Below are 19,636 nucleotides of genomic sequence, written 5' to 3'. Positions count from 1 at the left end.
TGCCGAGTTCTCCGTCGTTTTGTACATAACTGTTTTTGGGGCAAATAAAATGCAAGTAGGGATTCACAACGCAGAATTAATGATTAGCAGTGCTGGAAATGCTAGTGCTTCATGCAGTGTTTTGATTTTGTTGCCACTTGTACCCACAATGCAATGCACGAAAGTCACGTGGTCTGTCAATCTCTATATGGTGGACTGTTAAAGAAGAAGCCATATACAGGGGTGAGGGGAGGTGACCCTTTTGTGATCACCAGGAAGCCATACACACACATACACACAAACACACACATACACACACACGTGCTCGCACATGCATGCACACACACATACACTGTTTTTAACTTTTATGACACCATAGGGGTTTTTCAATGGGAGGTTGTGTCATTTCAATAAAAGGACTGCAAGCAAGGGCTGAAGTTGGAGTTTGCAATGGGTGATCGTGGCTCACGAGTTGGCAGTTCATCTATAATCAGAAGGTTGCCGGTTTAAGCCCCGGCTTGGACAGTCTCGGTCGTTGTTTCCTTGGGCAAGACACTTCACCCGTTGCCTACTGGTGGTGGTCAGAGGGCCTGGTGGCGCCAGTGTCCGACAGCCTCGCCTCTGTCAGTGCGCCCCAGGGCAGCTGTGGCTACAATGTAGCTGCCATCACCATTGTGTGAATGGGTTAATTAATGTAGTGTAAACCAATTTCGAGTCATTAAGGACTAAGTAAAGCGCTTTACAAATACAGGCCATTTACCATTTGCTCCTCGGGTGAGGAGCCTCCAGGACCCTGGTCCAGCGGTCTTCCCTTGCAAGTGAAAAACCAATTGATCTCTCTTTGTCGTTCTTTGTTAACGGTGATAAGTCTCCGAACCAGCAAGGCCTGTGAGCGCAGATGTAACAACACCAATGTTTCTGCTTGTAGTACTGTAAAATAGGTGGAATGAAGACACAGTTCCAAAAGCAAACACATTTGGTTGGTGCTGAGAGTGGTCCTGTTGCTAGGGTTGGGGTCATCCTGTAATTTCTTACGAACTACCTTGAATGCAGTAACTGGGATGCAAGTGAAGAGAGATGTAACATCAAATGAGACCATTGTTTCATCTGCCTCTGACAGTTGTGCAGTTACACATCTGGCTACAACTAACAACTTAAATTCAGTTGACCAATTCAACAAAGAGCAGCAGGTCAGATGCTCACACAGTAATCTAAGAAAATGCACTGAAGCTCATATTAGAAATTATTGTGAGTTGTGATTCTTTTCCCTGTGCTGAGACATAACACAGATCTCAGGGCACCAGCAGGATTCACTTTCACAGACTCACAACCACCAGCTTCACCCCTCCCCTCCCCCTCCAGCTGTAGGCTTTAACATTGAGTTTCCCCACACATGTTTACAGACGAGTTAGAGAGCAAGGGAAGAAGAGACGGATTCATAAATGTCTTTGTTTCTGCTCTAACCAAACAATGCTGCTCTACAACTCTAGACTACCAGCCACAAAGACAACAGCTGGAGAAACATCTGTCTACTTCTGACATCCACCAGCTCATCCATACAACAAACAAACATCAACAACCAGGAAGCAGCTTCACCTCTGATCACACACACACTCAACTCTACTCACTCACCTGGACAAACAACAACAGTAAGGGTGGTGTTGCTGATGATCTCCCATGAGTGTCTTTCTGTCACGTAAACACGACACTCGTATGTTCCAATATCAGCAATCGACACATTTCTTAGAATCAAAGACGCGTCTCCGTCCTTCATCTGTCTGTCCTGCAGATCCACCCGGTTCTTAAAAGATGGATGCTGGTCATCTGGAACAAACTGTCCACCCTGGTACAAAAGCACATATTTATCTCCCAGGCCAGCTCTGCTCCAGTGTGCAGATCTGATGTTGTTGTTGTTGTCGTTGTTTGGAGCTCGACATGTCAGAGTGACGTCCTGTCCAGGCACAGCTGTGATGATTTTCTGGGCTGAAAGAGCAAACAACGCAGAGCAGAGAGGTTAAAGGTCAAAGTACAATTATGTTCAGAATGATTGACTTTAAATATTTTGTTTATTTCGTTTTACATTTGAGATTTTAGTGTGACTCAATGAGGGAGAATTTTAGCCTCATGTTAAACATGCAAAGTGTCAGAAACTACAAGATGTTAGCTTCCACAGCAACAACAACATGTGAACATAATGTGTGAGAGAAAGCAGCCCTCTCAATATAAGACACAGTAAGTTTCTTAAGGGCATATTTATAGAAATTTTCTTAAAAAACACATATGCAGGTGTTGCATGTAGATAAAATGTTTCAAAATCAGTATACACATATTTCACATAAATATAATCTATAACATTTTTTTTCTGTTGCCCACATAATTCACCCCCACCACCGTTAGTGTTTAGTGTTCCCGGTCAATATTGACCGGTCAGTTTTAACAGCTCTTCAATTAACATAACAAACATTTTTCACCACCAAATTCATCTTGATGCATGCTCAATCATCCAGGTAAGTAAATCTCCAAAAGTCAATTCTGTTCATCTGGATGTAACATTTTCTGTGGGAGAAATGTTTCATCACTCATCCAAGTGACTTCTTTAGTCTCAGCTGACTGCAGGTTTCCCCAATCTTATAAACAGTACATTTGCATGATGACTGAAACCAGCCCACTGAAGGAACAATGGGCTGGGAGGTCAGTTCCTTAATCATAATTATGCAAATTCTCATGACCATTGATCAACAACCACTGACCAAAACCCACTGATCAATGGCCATGAGTCCCATCCACAGAGAGTTGGTGAATGGCTGCAATCACAGCATTGTAAGATGGCGAAAGATGTATCCTTAGTCCTCCTCCTCGATTCAGAGATGGTCTTTCCCTTTTCACGTAAACGGCCTCCTTGACTCCGCGCTCAAACCAGCGTTCCTCCCTGTCCAGGATGTGTACATCCTCATCATTGAAAGAGTGTCCACTGGCCTGTAGGTGTAAATAGACTGCAGAGTCCTGGCCTGATGAGGTAGCTCTTCTGCGTTGTGCCATCTGCTTTGCCAGAGGTTGTTTCGTTTCCCCGATGTATAAATCCTGGCACTTAACAGCCTAAATGCATGTGGTTTCAGGATGTGGTGTTCAGAGCTGCCCACCAGTGGCTTGAGGATCGAAGCCAGAAACTTGGAGATGTTATAGGTGACAGAGTTGATCACACAGACAATTGGCCTTAAAGGTATCTTCGGTAAACCATACAGACTTGGTGTATAGCCTGTGGTTTGAGGTCCGGTCGATAGTCTTGTCTTGTTCTAACTGCTTCAGACAGTCTATCACCTTCTTCCTGTAGCCACTTCCTGGGTTTCGTTTCAGTGATTCTAACAGTGACTCGATGAGAATACCTCTATTCCAGCCATGTGATTGATTCAGTGTAGGGATGGGTATCGTTTAGGTTTTATCCGATACCGGTGCCAAATCGGTACTTTTGAAACGGTGCCGGTGCTTAAACGGTGCTCGAACCGGTGCTTAAAGAATGGAGAACACAAACTTTGTCCATAAACCTCTCATGTTCAGCTGTTTTTTTTTTTTTTGTAAAAAGATAACAATGTTAGCCTTTTCTGCAGCTATGGGGCATATATGGTATCACTCTTGGCTGGAAGCAGTGCTTAAACAATGGAAAAAAAACACAAACTTTGTCCAAAAACCTCTCATGTTCAGCTGTTTCCCACTTTTTCTTTGGTCATTTTAGCCTTTTTGGCCAGGGTGAAGGGAGTATCTGCCATCAAACAAGAGGACAGCCGCATGTAGCTATGATGATGTTTGCTAGTTCACCTTACATGCATTAATGTAATAATGTGGTTAGCCTACTCAACGTAAATTACACTCGAACAACATTAAGCGACTCACGCAGAGAAGAACGGCTTCATCATCCTCATCATTTCTGCTACACTGGCAGGGCTAGGGGCCAGGACTCTATTCTTCGGGTTTTTGGGGGATGTTGCTCCGGGTCCGATAACTGGCAACCCACCCAACGTGCACAGTGTGAGGTCTCACAGCAAGCTATCAAATACGGCGCATTTCTCGGCTTTTAAAAAAACCGCTATGCGTCGCCAGGTGTTTCATCGGATTCGAGGTGTTACCTCCTTTGACAGTATCACAGTATCAGCTTAAAGCACTTGTTGCAGGCTGCTGAGTTTGCATCTTTTGCTGTGAAGTACAGCCAGACTTTTGACCGCTTCGCCTTGGACATTTTTAATCTGTAGCTCTGCTCTAACTGAACGTACGTACCTGGCCCCGCCTACTATCCTGGGAAATGTAAAATGATTGGCTAGAAGTGTATCACAGCTCAGGAAAAAAAAGCACCGAAATAAAGCACCGAAATGTGCGCTGCTTTTCGGTCTGGTTACTACCGTTTATGTCAGAACACCGGTACCCATCCCTAGTTCAGTGTGATGCTATTTTCATTGTTACTGGACTCTCGTGATGTCAAAATATGGCTGGAATAAATTCTAGTTTTTGTTTGTTTTGTATGCAGTTTGCCTCACAGTGTGTTACAGCTAAAGGCCCAGCTGCTGTATTTCACTGAGAGGGAAAAGAAAGAGAGCTAACTTCACTCAGCGATGGAGAAAGATCAGAAAGAAGAGAGGTTAAATTTAAAGGGAAGGACTGCTCTGTGGTGTTTGATAAACTGGAAATGTGAACATTACATGTAATCTCCTCATTTCAGTCACATGTTGGGTTTCCCTGGAAAACATCCTAAGATATTCTAACTATGAAAATACAGTTTAGTGGTTTTATGCAGAACACATCTGGTTGAATTCAGTTGTGTAAATCCATAAAGAAAAACAGGTCAGCTGATCACAGCTTGTACACTAAGAAAACCTACTGAAGCTCATAGTAGAAATTATTGTGGATTGTGATTTTTTTTTCCCTTTGCTGATCCACTACACAAATCTCAGGGTTCCCCATCTGATGAATCTCAGTGTAACCCCTGACTGAATCATTTTACTGTTCATGTGTGGAGGAAAAGTCACCCTCTACCCTTTAGACAACAAAAATAATCCTTCACTGGAGGTGTGCTAAATAACAGATTCAAGCTAAGTAAATTCATCACATTTCAGGAGCGGGACCTAACCTCATGCACGCCCCTTCTGGCCATCAGTGTGTAAATATGACTCCTTCACTAATAACCTCTGTTCCGATTTCCATGCACTCCTGCTTTATTTTTTTCTTCTACTTCACTTCTCACTACTTCATGGGGAACTGCCCGGCCCGGGAGCCGCTGCCAGTCCCCTCTGAGGCCTTCTCCAAACTGCAGCATCAGTTCACGGTTCTTAATCCATCATCATTCATCTTAACTAAGGATGTTGTCCCAGCTAGTGAACTAAAGCATGCAAGTGAGTTCCTGCAGGTTACACAAAACAACAACATGTGCTGATAATAAGTGAACATAATGTGTGAGAGAAAGCAGCCCTCTCATTATAAGACACTGTGAGTCTCTGCATGCTGCCTTTATGGAGCTACAGCTGTTTGTGTACAGTTCAAACTTCCAATGAGTCTGTTAAAGAAATCACAGTATAGTGACGTTTGGTAGGCTGGACTGTATGACAATAAGAAACACATTTGTTATGATAAGAGTTTAATAAAAAGAAGTTTAACAGGTTCAGTTCTTGAATGTTTATCATAAATAATATGAGAGATATTTTATTGAACAAAATATCAGAAATCTGCACTGTCATGAACAAATGTGAAAATGTAATTTTTCATGATTTATTGGGTTAACCCTCTGAGGTCTAAAATATAATTGGCCATTTTTGACGACACTTTTTTTTTTTACATTTACATTCATTTTTTTTCTTGTCTTACATGTATCGTTCTTTTCAGCTCCAACCTCACATGTCTGAATGTGCAGTTGTTTTTTTTCATTGACATACTGTAGTAACACTGACTGATCTGAAATCACACAAAGAACAATAAAAATAAAATCCCAGTAGTAGTTTTTTTATCTGCTTTTTTTTTTTTAAATTGTAAAATCCACACATATGTGGATTGTGTGGGCTCTCTCTTCTCTGATTTGATTGTTACATTTGTGATTGAAAGGACATTGACCAATCAGCTGAAAGGAAGAAAAATTGGCTGAAATTCATACTCGTAATTTGAAACTGACACACAAACAGGAAACTTGAGCGCAGAGTTTTACACATAGTCTTTTGCTTTGTATCTGTAACCAGACCTTAACAAAACAAAGTTTGTAACTTGTGTAAATATTTTTTAAAACACAAAAATTCTCATTTGTAGATGCACAAACATAATTTTTTTCAGATATTTTGGTTGACAAGGTTACAAAACTCTGCATTTGATTTACAAGTACAAACTATTCATGAGCACAGTTTAAGCCCATCCACACATTACATTTGAGCAGCTCGATTACAGATGTTAAATCCACATAGACTCTAACCTTATGTCACTTTCAAACACATTAATATTAACATGTATTGTTCAGTTTCTAACAGTAAATCTCACCTGCTGAGACAAACACAACGACGCTGAAAAACAGGAAATTGGAGCAGAGTGACGCAGTTCCAGCAGACATTTCTGTGTTTCTGTATTAAAATCAGAATCTGCGCTTCAGACGAGAAAACATGAGATGAAGTTTGAGGTTCAGATGAAGCTGAAAGTCCCTGAGTGAAAGAACAGCTCTGTAACTCCACACTTTTGAGTTAGAGAGAGAGGCTGGTGGGCTGGACTGGAGCCCTCCAATGGCTGCAAACCAAAGTTAAATAAATGAAAAAAACTGATGAACAGCCAGCCTTTAAATAGTGACACCATAATATTTGTACCTGTCTTTGAAAAGTTTAGGACTCTTATTATACTGAATGATCGGAAGATGGCGCCGAGTATGGCAGCCTTGTCGCGAGCTCCCCCAAGCAACAACTGTTTTTTGTGTTTAATTTTACTTTTCCTTTATTTTTTCACGAGTAACACACGAGTAACACGACGCAGAGGGAGAAGATCTGGCGTTCTGATTCGACTGAGACGGCGCACTAATAGACTACCACTACCCAGTTTATTTAATGTGCAGTCTCTGGAGAACAAGCTGTGCGAGCTTCGGGCACAGATCTCATTCCAGTCTGTTCTCTGTGCACCGTGCGGACAGGTCACAGGATCTTACTGGGAAAAACAGAGGTGGTGGTGTGTGTTTCATGATCAACAACAGCTGTTGTGATTATGCGAATGTGCACCCGGTCAAATCCTTCTGCTCACCGGACCTGGAGTACCTGATGATTAAGTGCCGGCCATTCTGGCTACCAAGGGAATTTACAGCAGTGATTATTACGGCTGTTTACATTCCCCCACAAGCTGACACTGACCGCGCACTCAGGGAACTGTACAGCGTGATCAGCAGTGAGGAAACCGCACACCCAGAGGCGACGTTTATCACGACCGGGGACTTTAACAAAGGAAACCTGAAGAAAGTTTCACCAAAACTCCACCAACACATCCATTTCAACCCTCGTGGAGACCGGCTACTTGACCACTGCTACACCTCTTTCTAGGAGGATGATCTGATATCCTCATGTTGGTGTTGTCCCCAGATCATCATGAAAATGTTGTTCCAGGTTCAACATTGCAAGTGACCAATCACATTGTTGTGACGTTAATCTTTTGCGCGCCAAACCATTCGTGCATTTATGAAATTCCAATGTTGCAAGGACAATATCAATTCTGCTTACTGTTTATTAAAGGGTTACGGTTAGGGTTAGGGTCAGGGTCCGTTGATCGGCGGACAGAGGCGGTTTCTCGCAGCTTAAGTACAGTTTTTTGTTTTACGCCGGTTTTTCCCGAAGTCGCAAAAGTATGACGTCACAACATTCTGATTGGTCACTTGCAATGTTGATCCTGGAACAACATTTAGTGTGATGATCTGGGAACAACACCAACACGAGGATATCAGATCGTGCCTTTCCGGGATGCATACAAAGCCCTCCCCCGCGCCCCATTCGGCCAATCAGATCACTGCTCCATCCTTCTCCTGCCCGCCTACAGGCAGAAGCTGAAACAGGATGCTCCAACCCTGAGGGCGGTGCACCGCTGGTCGGACCAATCGGAGTCTACGCTGCGGGACAGTTTTGATCACGTGGACTGGGAAATGTTTCACGTGGCTGCTGACAACATTGATGAGTACACAGACTCAGTCTGCGGATTTATCAGAAAATGCGTGGAAGATTTCGTCCCATCCAGAACAGTTAAATCCTTCCCAAATCAAAAACCCTGGATTAACAGAGATGTTCGCACGGCACTGGCGGCACGGAGCACCGCTTTTGCCTCCGCGAACACATCGGACTACAAACATGCACATTACGAACTCCGGAAGACGATCAAAGCAGCCAAACGTGAGTACAGGGACAGGGTGGAGCGTCCTCGCCCTGTCCGGCCTGGACGTCCCCGCCCTGTCCGGCCACCTGCCAGGCCGTTGCCTAGACATCGTCGTTGTCGCGGCCGGCCTCCGGACCTGCCCCGCTGTTGCCATTGCCGTCTGCACGGTTGGCCCCCTGAACTGTCTGCCCATCGCCGCCGTTGCCGTCCGCACGGTCGGCCCCCTGAACTGTTTGGGTGTTGTTTTGGACTCGTGTTTTGTTTTTTGGCCCTCTTGGTGCTCTTGTTTTGGTTTGTGTCTGTAAGTTCAGTCTGTTATGTTTCCTGTTTTACTTTGAAAGTCCTTGTCTCATGTAAATGCATCTGGTTGTGCTTCCTTTGCCTCGTTAGGCCTGATTTGCCCCAGCTGTGTTTCCCTCCTGTTACCCATTCCCTGATTGCTCCCTTTGTGTATTTAAGCCCTGTGTTTCAGTTTGTCCGTGTCGCGATCTACCCTCATTTATGCTCTGTGTTCTGTCTGCCTGCTTATGTAAGTTTATTTGGATTTTTGTTACGTTTTGCCATCCAGCAATAAAAGCTGAGTTTTGAAGTACACTTTTGCCTGCTGTGAGTCTGCACTTTGGTTCCACCATTTCCGGCCTGCCCACAGCCATTTCATGACAGCTACTTGTCCGGACGAGATTCCCGGCCGCATTCTCAAGTCATGCGCGGCTCAGCTGGCTGGAGTGTTTACACACATCTTCAACCTTTCCCTCTCTCTGTCTGTAGTCCCAGCCTGCTTCAAAATGGCCACCATCTTCCCTGTACCCAAATCCTCCACCATCTCCTCATTGAACGACTGACAACCTGTAGCCCTGATCCCCATCGTAAGCAAATGCTTTGAGAAGCTGATCAGGGACTTCGTTTGCTCTGCACTACCGGACTCACTGGACCGTCTACAATTTGCATACCGCCACAACAGGTCCACTGATGATGCCATAGCCCTGACACTACATACTGCCCTGTCACACCTGGAGAAGAGAGACACGTATGTGAGAATGCTGTTTGTAGATTACAGCTCAGCATTCAATACCATCGTTCCCTTGAAGCTGGACAGGAAACTGCAGGATCTAGGACTGAGCAGCTTCCTCTGTAGCTGGATCCTTAACTTCCTGTCTGACAGAGGCCAAGTGGTCAAACTGGGCAGCATCCCCTCATCCCCCTTCACACTGAACACTGGTGCTCCACAGGGGTGTGTACTGAGCCCTCTTTCTGTACTCACTCTACACCTACGACTGCACGGCCACTAACAACTCCAACATCATTGTGAAGTTTGCGGATGACACTACAGTGGTGGGTCTTATCACCAAAGATGATGAGACGGCCAACAGGGAGGAGGTCAGCGCCCTGACCCACTGGTGTCAAGACAACCATCTCACACTCAACGTCGCAAAGGCAAAGGAGTTGATAGTGGACTTCCGGAGGTGCAGAGAAGTACACACCCCCATCACCATCAACAGCGCTGCTGTGGAGAGAGTGAGCAGCTTCCGCTTCCTTGGTGTACATCTGGCTGAGGATCTTACGTGGTCAGTACACATAAACAAAACCGTGAAGAAGGCGCAACAGCGTCTCTTCTTTCTCAGGAGACTGAAAAGATTCGGCATGAGCCCCCGCATCCTCAGGACCTTCTATCGCTGTGCCATTGAGAGCATCCTCACTGGATACATCACCACCTTGTAAGGCAACAGCACCGCTTACAACCGCAAAGCTCTCCTGTCATGCGGCAGCTGTATGAAGGCAAGACAGGACCCAAATGCACGCCTCTAGACACATGGGGATGAACTCAAAGGCAGGTTTTTATTAAGAGGAACACAAGAAGTCATACAAAACTATACTGTTTTGATGACTGTTTTGAGGCGCTGGGAAGACACGGGAAATGCACACAACCTAGAGGGACGACGCAACACAGAACAAAGGGACACTCTGACATAAATACACAGAAGGTAATGAGGGAAGTGGGAACACACGGGGAACACAGCTGAAGACTATTACTCATGACCGAGCAGGGAGGACACGAAACTGAAAATACTGACACCAAGATGTGGACCTTAAACACAACACAGTACACAGAGATGAGCACAGAGAGAGAGGCAGAGAGAGAGAGGCAGAGGACAAGGATGAATACGAGGGGATGAGGAGAACACAGAACACAAAGGACGGGAACACGGTACCACGGTACAGTACGGAACAAACACCACAATAAAAGCATGGACACAGGGGGAATCCAAATACCAAACCAAACAATCCAATGGACATAAGGAACAAAATACAAAACCACAGGAAAACTGAGAACACTGGGTCAAAATGACCCAGGACCATGACATCTCCAGAGAGTAGTGGATTTTATCGTGGCGATCGTGGCTCAAGAGTTTGGAGTTTGCCTTGTAGTCAGAAGGTTGCCAGTTCGAGCCCCGGCTCGGACAATCTCGGTCATTGTGTCCTTGGGCAAGACACTTCACCTACCGCTTACTGGTGTTGGCCGATATGGCAGCCTCGCTTCTGTCAGTCTGCCCCAGGGCAGCTGTGGCCACAACTGTACACAGCAAATTCAAAAGTCTTAAATGTTTTGGTGTTAATAGTCTTCTTGCAAAAGTAGAGTTAATTTTACTCTAAGCAGAGTCACATTCTTTTAATGTAACTCTGAGGTGTAAAATGATAGTAGTTAAAATCGAGTGTTAAAAATGAGTGTTTCTATTTCAAATCTGGAGGTGTTACAATGGAAACATTAACTCTTGACCTCTTAACTCTGAACTCCTACAGGGGCTATGACACCAATAGAGTAAATTCACAGACTCCGCCCCCAGCACGGCTCCAATCGAAGCTGAAGTGAAGCCGTTTCAGAACATTTTGCTCTACATATTTGAGTTGTTTGCCATGCTTGGTAAGTCATTTTTTCAAAGGTTGTTTCGATTATTATTATGAGCTTTTACTTCTGTGGCTCTTTGGAGTTGAGACAAAGCTGTGTGAAAGGCATTAGCCATGTTGCTCGGTGATAGCATAATATTCTGTTTTAGCTAGCTGAAAGGTAGGCTACTGTTTGCGGGCAAATACCACAGCCTTGAAAAAAAGCTTGCATGTGAATTTTCAGTCAAACCTTTGGTCAAATACACCTAAAACAATGTCTAGAATGTGAAATGTTGGTATAATGGTGCTACTGGAAGCCTGAAAACGATCGCCCATAAAAAAAAAACTAAAAAAAAACGAGCAAACAGCAGTAGCAGGCGTCCTGACTGGATTCTACGTTAGCATTTAGATCCCTCCAGAGTTTTGTGCACACGGTTTAGGTAAAAATGAAAAAGGTTGAGGTTTTACATTTAGTTCAGTATTACCTGTTGCCTGTGTCTTTGTTTTTTGGGAAAATACTTTACACAAGTAATGGCTCAAAGAGGATTTCTTTTTCTTTTTTTTTTACTGTGCTGCAATTGTTTACTGGATTATTTGTGCCATTAATTAGTGTGAACTAATTTTTATTCAATCTCCGCACAGGATATGCTTGTGAAGATGGAATATGGGGGAGAGCAGAAGTGCGTTGAAGTTCCACAAAGTGATGAATGAAGGACATGCATATTGTATTGAAGAAATAAGTGATGAGATGCTGTTATTTGCATTTACCAGCTCACCTATGTCAGACCTTTTGATAAACAAAATTCTAATGAAAGTGAGAACATGTATACTGTTACATCTTTCGGAAAATGTTTTGAAATTGTGGTGCACAGTTCAGAATAAATGTTTTTCAAAAACCATTGCGTCTTTTTAGTAAATGTTTATTTCCAAGAGAAATTTCTAGAAGTTCAGAACAGTAAAATTCCCGCTTTTTAGAATGAATTAGAAGATAACTCTTACGTAGTTAAACTAAAATACTCTTTGAGAGTTAATATATAAACTCTTAACACCAAGTGTTAAATTATCAACGCCAGACAGATTTGGTGTTTAACACTAAATCAGAGTTAACGTACCAACTCTCCAAAAAGAGTTAAATTAACACTCTCTGGTGTGGACCCATATAGACACTTTAATAGTGTTGAAATCAAATCCGACAGTGTTAATTTGGACATGCTGGATTTGCTGTGTAGTTTGCCTCCACCAGTGTGTGAATGGGTGGATGACTGGGTGTGTAAAGCGCTTTGGGGTCCCTAGAGGGGACTACTAAAAAGCGTTATACAAATACAGGCCATTTACCATTTATGGCAGAAACATATTTAATAACAGTCATGACCAGAGATGGGCAGCAACGCGTTACAAGTAACGTGTTACTGTAATCCATTTACTTTTTTTCAAGTAATGAGTAAAGTAAGGGATTAATATAGCAAAAAGGGTAATTAGATTACTGTTACTGTCCCGTAAACACGCTGCGTTACCGCGTTACTAAAACCGTGATTTTTTTTGTGAGAGTGTCTCATGACAGTGACGTAAGCGAGTGCGACGTTTGTGGCAACAACTGTGTGCAGATCAACAATGGATAATATATCGAGTGCAGGAGAGAGTATGAGCGTGCAGCATTTAAAGCGTGGAAGTACTGACCTTATTTTGAGGTTGTTTCCGTAAAAAGTGACAATTAGGGCTGGGTATCGTCACTGATTTCTAGAATCGATTCAATTCCGATTCACAAGGTCCCGAATCGATTCGATCCACGATTCGATTTAATTCGATTCGATTTAAATCTGGGAAATTTTGACAGTCAGAAATATTATAATTCAGATAAGTACATTTACATATTTTTGTATCAATAAAAAGGAAGCTGAGACATGCAAGACTTTATCAAAGGTGTGAGCATCACAGCAGATGCCTTTGTGTCAAAGTAGCTGAAGATAAAACACAGAAAAACATGTAGGTGATTTTCCTGGCCTGGGATTTTATAAAAATATTCTGCAGTACATCAAAAACGAAAGAAAACCATTAATTAATGAACATTACCTCTGACGTTACAGCGGTTTTATTAGAGACACAGCTAAGCATTTTGCATTTTGAATAATTTTAAAAAGTTTAAATTTGTTCAGTATTGAACAGCAGAAATGAGGTTTTCTTTTCGGAAGAATGTAAAAGGGAAAAAAACAGCGGCCGACAGCGCTGTAAACAACAGTAGACTTGTGCGTAACAAGCAAGCGAATAATGAAGAAAGGGAAACTGTTCGAGAGAGACAGAGAGGGGGGGGGGGGGGGGGAGAGAGATGCAATGGATGCAAAACAGTAAAAGAGTGAATTCATGACGATGTTTATGTGAAGCGTTTGGATCTTCTTTTGCTGCTGGTTCGGTCAATATTGTTTGGAGAGACATTAAACTAACAGCTTTAGAATCAGCGCATAAAGGGCGTGAACACAAAGCGCGGACCCGCCGACAGATCAGAATCAGCGAGCTGTCGGCTTTCAGCCCCGACTGTGAGAAAGGCGACATCTCACTGATTCTGATCCGCAAGTCGCGCTGTGTGTTTAAGTCTATGTGCAGAATCCCTGTACCTGCTCTCATTTACTGTCTTAACTGTTTGGTGGTTCTTGAAATTTTGTGAGATGTCACCAGAGATTCTGGCATTTCGGGCAAAATAAATTTATATTAAAAAATCGATTCAGGATTTTAATGAATCGATTTTACGTCATCCAAGCCAGAATCGATTTTAATCGATGAATCGATTATAAAAACCCACCCCTAGTGACAATAACATTAGTGGCCGGTGTTCACTGCGTGTAGGGTAAAAACATAGTAGCAGTAGTGTAAAGACGCAAAGTGCAAATTCAAATTCAAATTCCTTGGTAACAGTTTAATCAAAAGGCATTTCTGTAAGGTTTATAGTGTTGGATTGTCATTTATGCTTAGAAGTCTATAATTGTTTGTACACAGCAAAATCTCCAGTGTTAAATTAACAATAGAGAGTGTCTATATGGGTCCACACCTCTGAGTGTTAAATACAACACTGTTGAGTGTTAAATGAACACTTTTGACAGTGTTATATGCTTAAAAGTAACCTAGTCAGTTTTGAAGATTAACAAAGACTAACACTGAGCAGTGCTGATTTTCTAACACTGGAATATTTCTAACATTTTGAGTTATTTTCCAGTGTTAGAAAATCAGCTCACCCATATGTAGCCAGATGGGCTACTCGCCTCCCTTTTTTTTCTTCTCTCTCACTCTCTCTCCTGCGCTCGTTCTTTTCGCGACACAACTTGGTTAATTGGAAACCCACCTGCACATTGATTGCAGGGTGGCGCTAGCCCGTATAAAGCAAAACCGGTGTTTTGTTGGATTATTTCCTCCCTTGCATTTAGCTCAAAACAGCAGTAAATGCTGGCATACTGCGACGGACTGATCAGCAAGAGCCGATTATATGACAGCTACAGCGCTGTCATGTTCATAACCCCGCCGACCACTTGGTCACACATACAACAAACATCAACAACCAGGAAGCAGCTTCACCTCTGATCACACACACACTCAACTCTACTCACTCACCTGGAGGAATAACACAAAGGTAGATGATGCTGATTGGTTCCGTGCTGATGTCTCTCCTCCTGCGCTTTGTTCCACTAACAAGACGACACTCGTATGTTCCACTATCAGCAGTGTTCACATCCTTCAGAATCAAAGACACGTCTCCATCCTTCATCTGCCTGTCCTGCAGATCCACCCGGTTCTTAAAAGATGGATGCTGGTACTCTGGAACAAACTGTGCTTTTTGGTAAAAAAGCACATATTCATCTTTCAGGTCTTCTCTGCTCCAAACTATAACTATGATCTTCTTGTTTGGAGCTCGACATGTCAGAGTGACGTCCTCTCCAGACTCAGCTGTGATGGTTTTGTCTGAAAGAGGAAACAACACAGAGCAGAGAGGTTAAAGGTCAAAGTACAATTATGATCAGAATGATTGACTTTAAATATTTTGTTTATTTGCTTTGACATTTGAGTTTTTAGTCATGTTGGATTTAATTAATGAACTTCAGAACATCCAGCAGCTATTTAAATGTTTTAAAGTCGAGTTTTCATAGTTGAACATGTTCTGTTGTCCAGCTTTCTACAGCGTCTGCTGGATGTTCACCATCATTTATTTGTCTTTCTTTGTGTTTGTTCATCTGACTCACATTCATGCTGAAGATGCTCTGCTACATGTGGATCAGCAGGATTCAGATTACAGCCTCTGTAGATCAGGATACCAACAGCAGCTGCAACAAGAAGAAGAAGTACTGCAGAAACTGTCAGACCAACTATTAGTCCAACATATTCGTCCTCCTTCCCTCCATCCTCTGTGTCTCCTCCTGTGTGACCTGCAGGTGAGAAACAGGTGTGAGGTGTCAGCTGTCAGGTAGGTGATGAGTGAAGAACAGAACAGAATCCATTTGCTCTTCAAACTGCTGTCAGACATTATCTACTGCACTCTGATCACATCACTCAGACCAGCTGCTTTCTACAAAGTCTCATCAACAACATCTTTAGAAAAAAACATCAACAACCAGGAAGCAGCTTCACCTCTGATCACACACACACTCAACTCTACTCACTCACCTGGAGGAACAACATGAAGGTAGATGATGCTGATGCGCTTCAAATACTTTGTTCCTATCTGGACGATACCACACTCGTATGTTCCAGCATCATTAATCGTCACATTGTTCAGAATCAAAGACACGTCTCCATCCTTCATCTGTCTGTCCTGCAGATCCACCCGGTTCTGAAAAGATGGATGCTGGCTTGTTTGATCAAACTGCTCATCTCGGTACAAAAGCACATATTTATCTCCCAGGTCAGCTCTGCTCCACTTCACAGCTCTGATGGGTTTGCCTTGTGGAGCTCGACATGTCAGAGTGACGTTCTGTCCAGACTCAGCTGTGATGTTTTTCTGGTCTGAAAGAGGAAACAACACAGAGCAGAGAGGTTAAAGGTCAAAGTACAACTGTTCATTTCTAAGGCAGCCAATCAGAGAGCATAGGAGAGACTAAACTACATTTATTTATCATGTAACTACTCAATCATTTGCTTCATTCACCCATGCACTTTTTTCTATGTCAGTCATAAGCCAACACAGGAGAATGAAAGTGCTCGTACATGTAAGGTTGCAGAAGAGTATGTCAATTTCTTCTCTTATCACTCCACCCCAAAAGCCATGACACTTCGCGAGATAAAAACAGAGACTCTGAAAGACCAGGTTCTGCAGAAAGTCATCGGTCACATCAGGAACAACACGTGGCATCTAACAGATAAATCCCAGCATGCTGACATTTTGAAATCATTCAAACATGTTCAAAGTGAACTAACAATAGCCGACTCATCTGACTTCATCCTCAGAGGCACGAGGATAGTCATTCCAACTGTCCTACAAGAAAGAGCAATACAACTGGCACACGAAGGGCACCAGGGTATCGTCAAGACCAAAGCGCTGCTACGTACCAAAGTATGGTTCCCAGAGATCGATCAGAAAGCAGAATCTGCAGTTCAAAACTGTCTGCCATGCCAAGCTAGCACACCTGTCACACACACTGACCCTCTGCAGATGTCACCATTACCCGAAACGCCCTGGCACAGTGTCAGTGCAGACTTTTATGGACCACTCCCTACAGGGGAATATCTGCTCGTCATCACAGACGAGTATTCTTGCTATCCAGTCGTTGAAAGTGTACGCTCAACATCAGCATCTTCTGTTATCCCAGTCATTGACAAAGTGTTCTCCATGTTTGGAATCCCAAGGACAGTAAAAACTGACAATGGTCCTCCTTTTAACAGTGAGGCTTTCTCACAGTTTGCAGACTACCTAGGATTTCATCATCGCAAAATCACACCTTGTTGGCCTCAGGCGAATGCCATTGCTGAGAGATTTATGAGAACCCTAGGCAAAGCACTGAGAGATGCCGAGACGCAAGGCACACCATGGAAACAGCAACTAAACATCTTTCTTCGTGAGTACAGATCTACACCTCATAGCACAACAGCGAGCTCACCAGCTGAAATACTGTTTCAACGCCAGCTATACACCAAGCTCCCTTTCGTTAACACCACTCCACGCAAGTGTTCAGATGCTGAAGTGAGAGCAAGGGATGATAGTGCAAAGATCAAGATGAAGGTGATCGCAGATGCAACTTGTCACACCAGACCACACTCACTAAGTCTGGGTGACACAGTGCTGCATCGCCACCCCAAGCACAACAAATTATCCACACCATACAATGCAAAACCCTACAAAGTGACTAAGGTTAAGGGTTCTGAAATTACAGCTACAAGGGATGGACACTCGATTGTCAGGAATGCCTCATTCTTCAAGAAAATCAGACATGGTCTTGAAGCTGCCCCACCTGGACGGCATGTCGACCCCGCCTTAACAGACAAGCCCAGATACCCCGTCAGATCAAACAGACGCGTACCTATGCATCTGTCTGATTACATCAGATCTAAGACTTGAATATCTGAGTGACCAGTTAAAGGTTATGCTGCGTGTAACATGTTTGTTGTTCCTGAATCTAACACTGTAACCAGTATTATAGTGTTGAATGTTGATAGTGTTTAGTCAGAGATCTGCGCAAATGCAGTGCTGTTTAAGTGATGTTTAGGTGTGGAGAAACTCAAGTAATAAGAACGTTCAGTAATTTTATTAGGTGTCGTTGTCATAGGTTCAGATTAATAATTCACCTCGCTGAATACCTCAGTTTGTTAAAAGAAAAAAAAGGAGGTGATTGTGATGTTTACAGAACTTTTATTTTGAAAGGTCGAATGTAAGGCGGAAGGAGGATATAAAAAAAGGAGACAACAGAAAACGGTAGATGAACAAGTTAGTGCTGCAGACTGTGTTGCCACTGCAAGCCTGAGAATTAAAGAATGGAACTGAGAAATACGGAAGGTGTCATCATTGATGTTTGAGGCATGCAAACATCACAGTACTCAATTACTCTATGTTACCGTGTTTTACTTACACTTTTCAGTTGTAGCTGCTGACAATAAATAATATTGTTTGAATAATTAATGATTTTAGTACAAGATACTGGTCAGTATAGATACATATTTCTCAAATATTTTAATTCAATTTTAAATAAAAATATTAAGTATATTTAAAGAAGGTATTCTGTGAACCACATATACTGAATTTTTTGTCTGAGATAAATGTAAATAAATACCTTAATATAACACAAAAACATACGTTAATATTTTAGATATTTATTTCAACTTATCAAATTCAATAATTACTAAAATGATATTCATAGTTTTTATCATGCTTATCTAACTTATATTTATAGTGATATCTACTAAGCCTCTGAATTACTTTTTAGAGTGTAGCTACCAGCAATAAAGCTGAGTTTTTTCTGTTCATTTTTGCCTCCACGAGTCTGCATTTGGGGTCCTTTCTACCAGCTGCATACAGCAAACATGACGAAAGAACATGACCATAACGTGACACAGACTCTCCCTCCTTGGAGTACAACGCCATTGTTGCTGTTGTTTCTCTGCTGTGTCTTTCCCCCCCTTCTTTTCTTCTGTCCTTCCATTTTTCAACTTTCTCCCCAACGTCTCTTTCTTTCTTCTTTTTCTGCTTCGTCCCCCCCGGTTATGCCCGTTGTGATTGTATTGACTCAAAATAAAAAATCCTAACACACACACACATTACACTTCTTTGTCTCTGTCACAGCTGGATTAAAGTCCACACTGACTCATGCAGCCTGATGTCTCCTTTACACGCACACTGGACCAATATGAAAAGAGTTGTTTGGCTTTAAACATATAAACCAGCTGAATTTTATTCGCCTTTATCACAAAGACAAACTGTTTAAATCCAAGTTAAGCCTCACCTGCCGAAACAAACAGAGACACAGACAAGCATCAAAGTGCAGCAGGGTGACAGTCAGAGGCGGAGCCAGACATTTGAAACACCCGGGGCTTAGCCCAAAAGGATAGTATGCATGTGGGATTTTTTTTTTCCCTTGGGGGGGGGGGGGGGTAGAAATGACTGAAAGATTAATTGGCTCTGTTTTGAGTTTTGTTCAAAAAAGAATGACTTCATATAGGGAAAAATATATATCACATGTGCAGAACACTTTAAACTAGTTTTTTAATTAAGCAGCAAGGCAGAACAAAATCAGGGCTGTATCAAGACACGAGGACTAAACCCCAATTCAACCAGACCAAGAACTGATCCAGAATTAAAACAGGACTACAACAGTTCAAAATCAGGACTACTGAGGACTTAACCAAGACAGAACCAGAATCAGAACTAGATGATAGTAGCACTAAAAATCATCATAGACCTGCACTACATTTATTTTTTAATTTTACCAAAGTACAATATTTAGATTGA

The 19,636-nt window shown here is 42.7% G+C and overlaps 2 protein-coding genes across 2 annotated transcripts in view; one reads left to right on the top strand and one right to left on the bottom strand.

Annotated features, from left to right (window-relative positions):
• The window catches only part of LOC147334038 (polymeric immunoglobulin receptor-like), a 419,044-nt gene that overhangs the window by 179,525 nt on the left and 219,883 nt on the right, over nt 1-19,636 (top strand). Inside the window, exon 8 of the mRNA XM_086286448.1 lies at nt 6,639-6,645. Within this exon, the coding sequence (XP_086142574.1) occupies nt 6,639-6,645 (7 nt within the window). The remainder of the gene's footprint in view (nt 1-6,638; nt 6,646-19,636) is intronic.
• On the bottom strand, nt 14,810-16,216 carry LOC147334045 (uncharacterized; the record flags this gene model as incomplete). Its single annotated transcript, XM_086286810.1, has 3 exons — nt 14,810-15,165; nt 15,444-15,626; nt 15,865-16,216. Coding segments are annotated over 3 exons (891 nt in total), but the record flags the coding sequence as incomplete, so codon positions are not given.

This window comes from Aulonocara sp. 'chitande type north' Nkhata Bay, linkage group LG3 (genome assembly GCF_057382095.1).
Source record: "Aulonocara sp. 'chitande type north' Nkhata Bay isolate Kocher_YH1m ecotype deep benthic linkage group LG3, A_spYH_male_GT1.1, whole genome shotgun sequence".
Lineage (NCBI taxonomy): Eukaryota > Metazoa > Chordata > Actinopteri > Cichliformes > Cichlidae > Aulonocara > Aulonocara sp. 'chitande type north' Nkhata Bay.
Note: the sequence above shows the minus strand (reverse complement) of the source record. Positions and strands in the feature narration are given on the sequence as shown.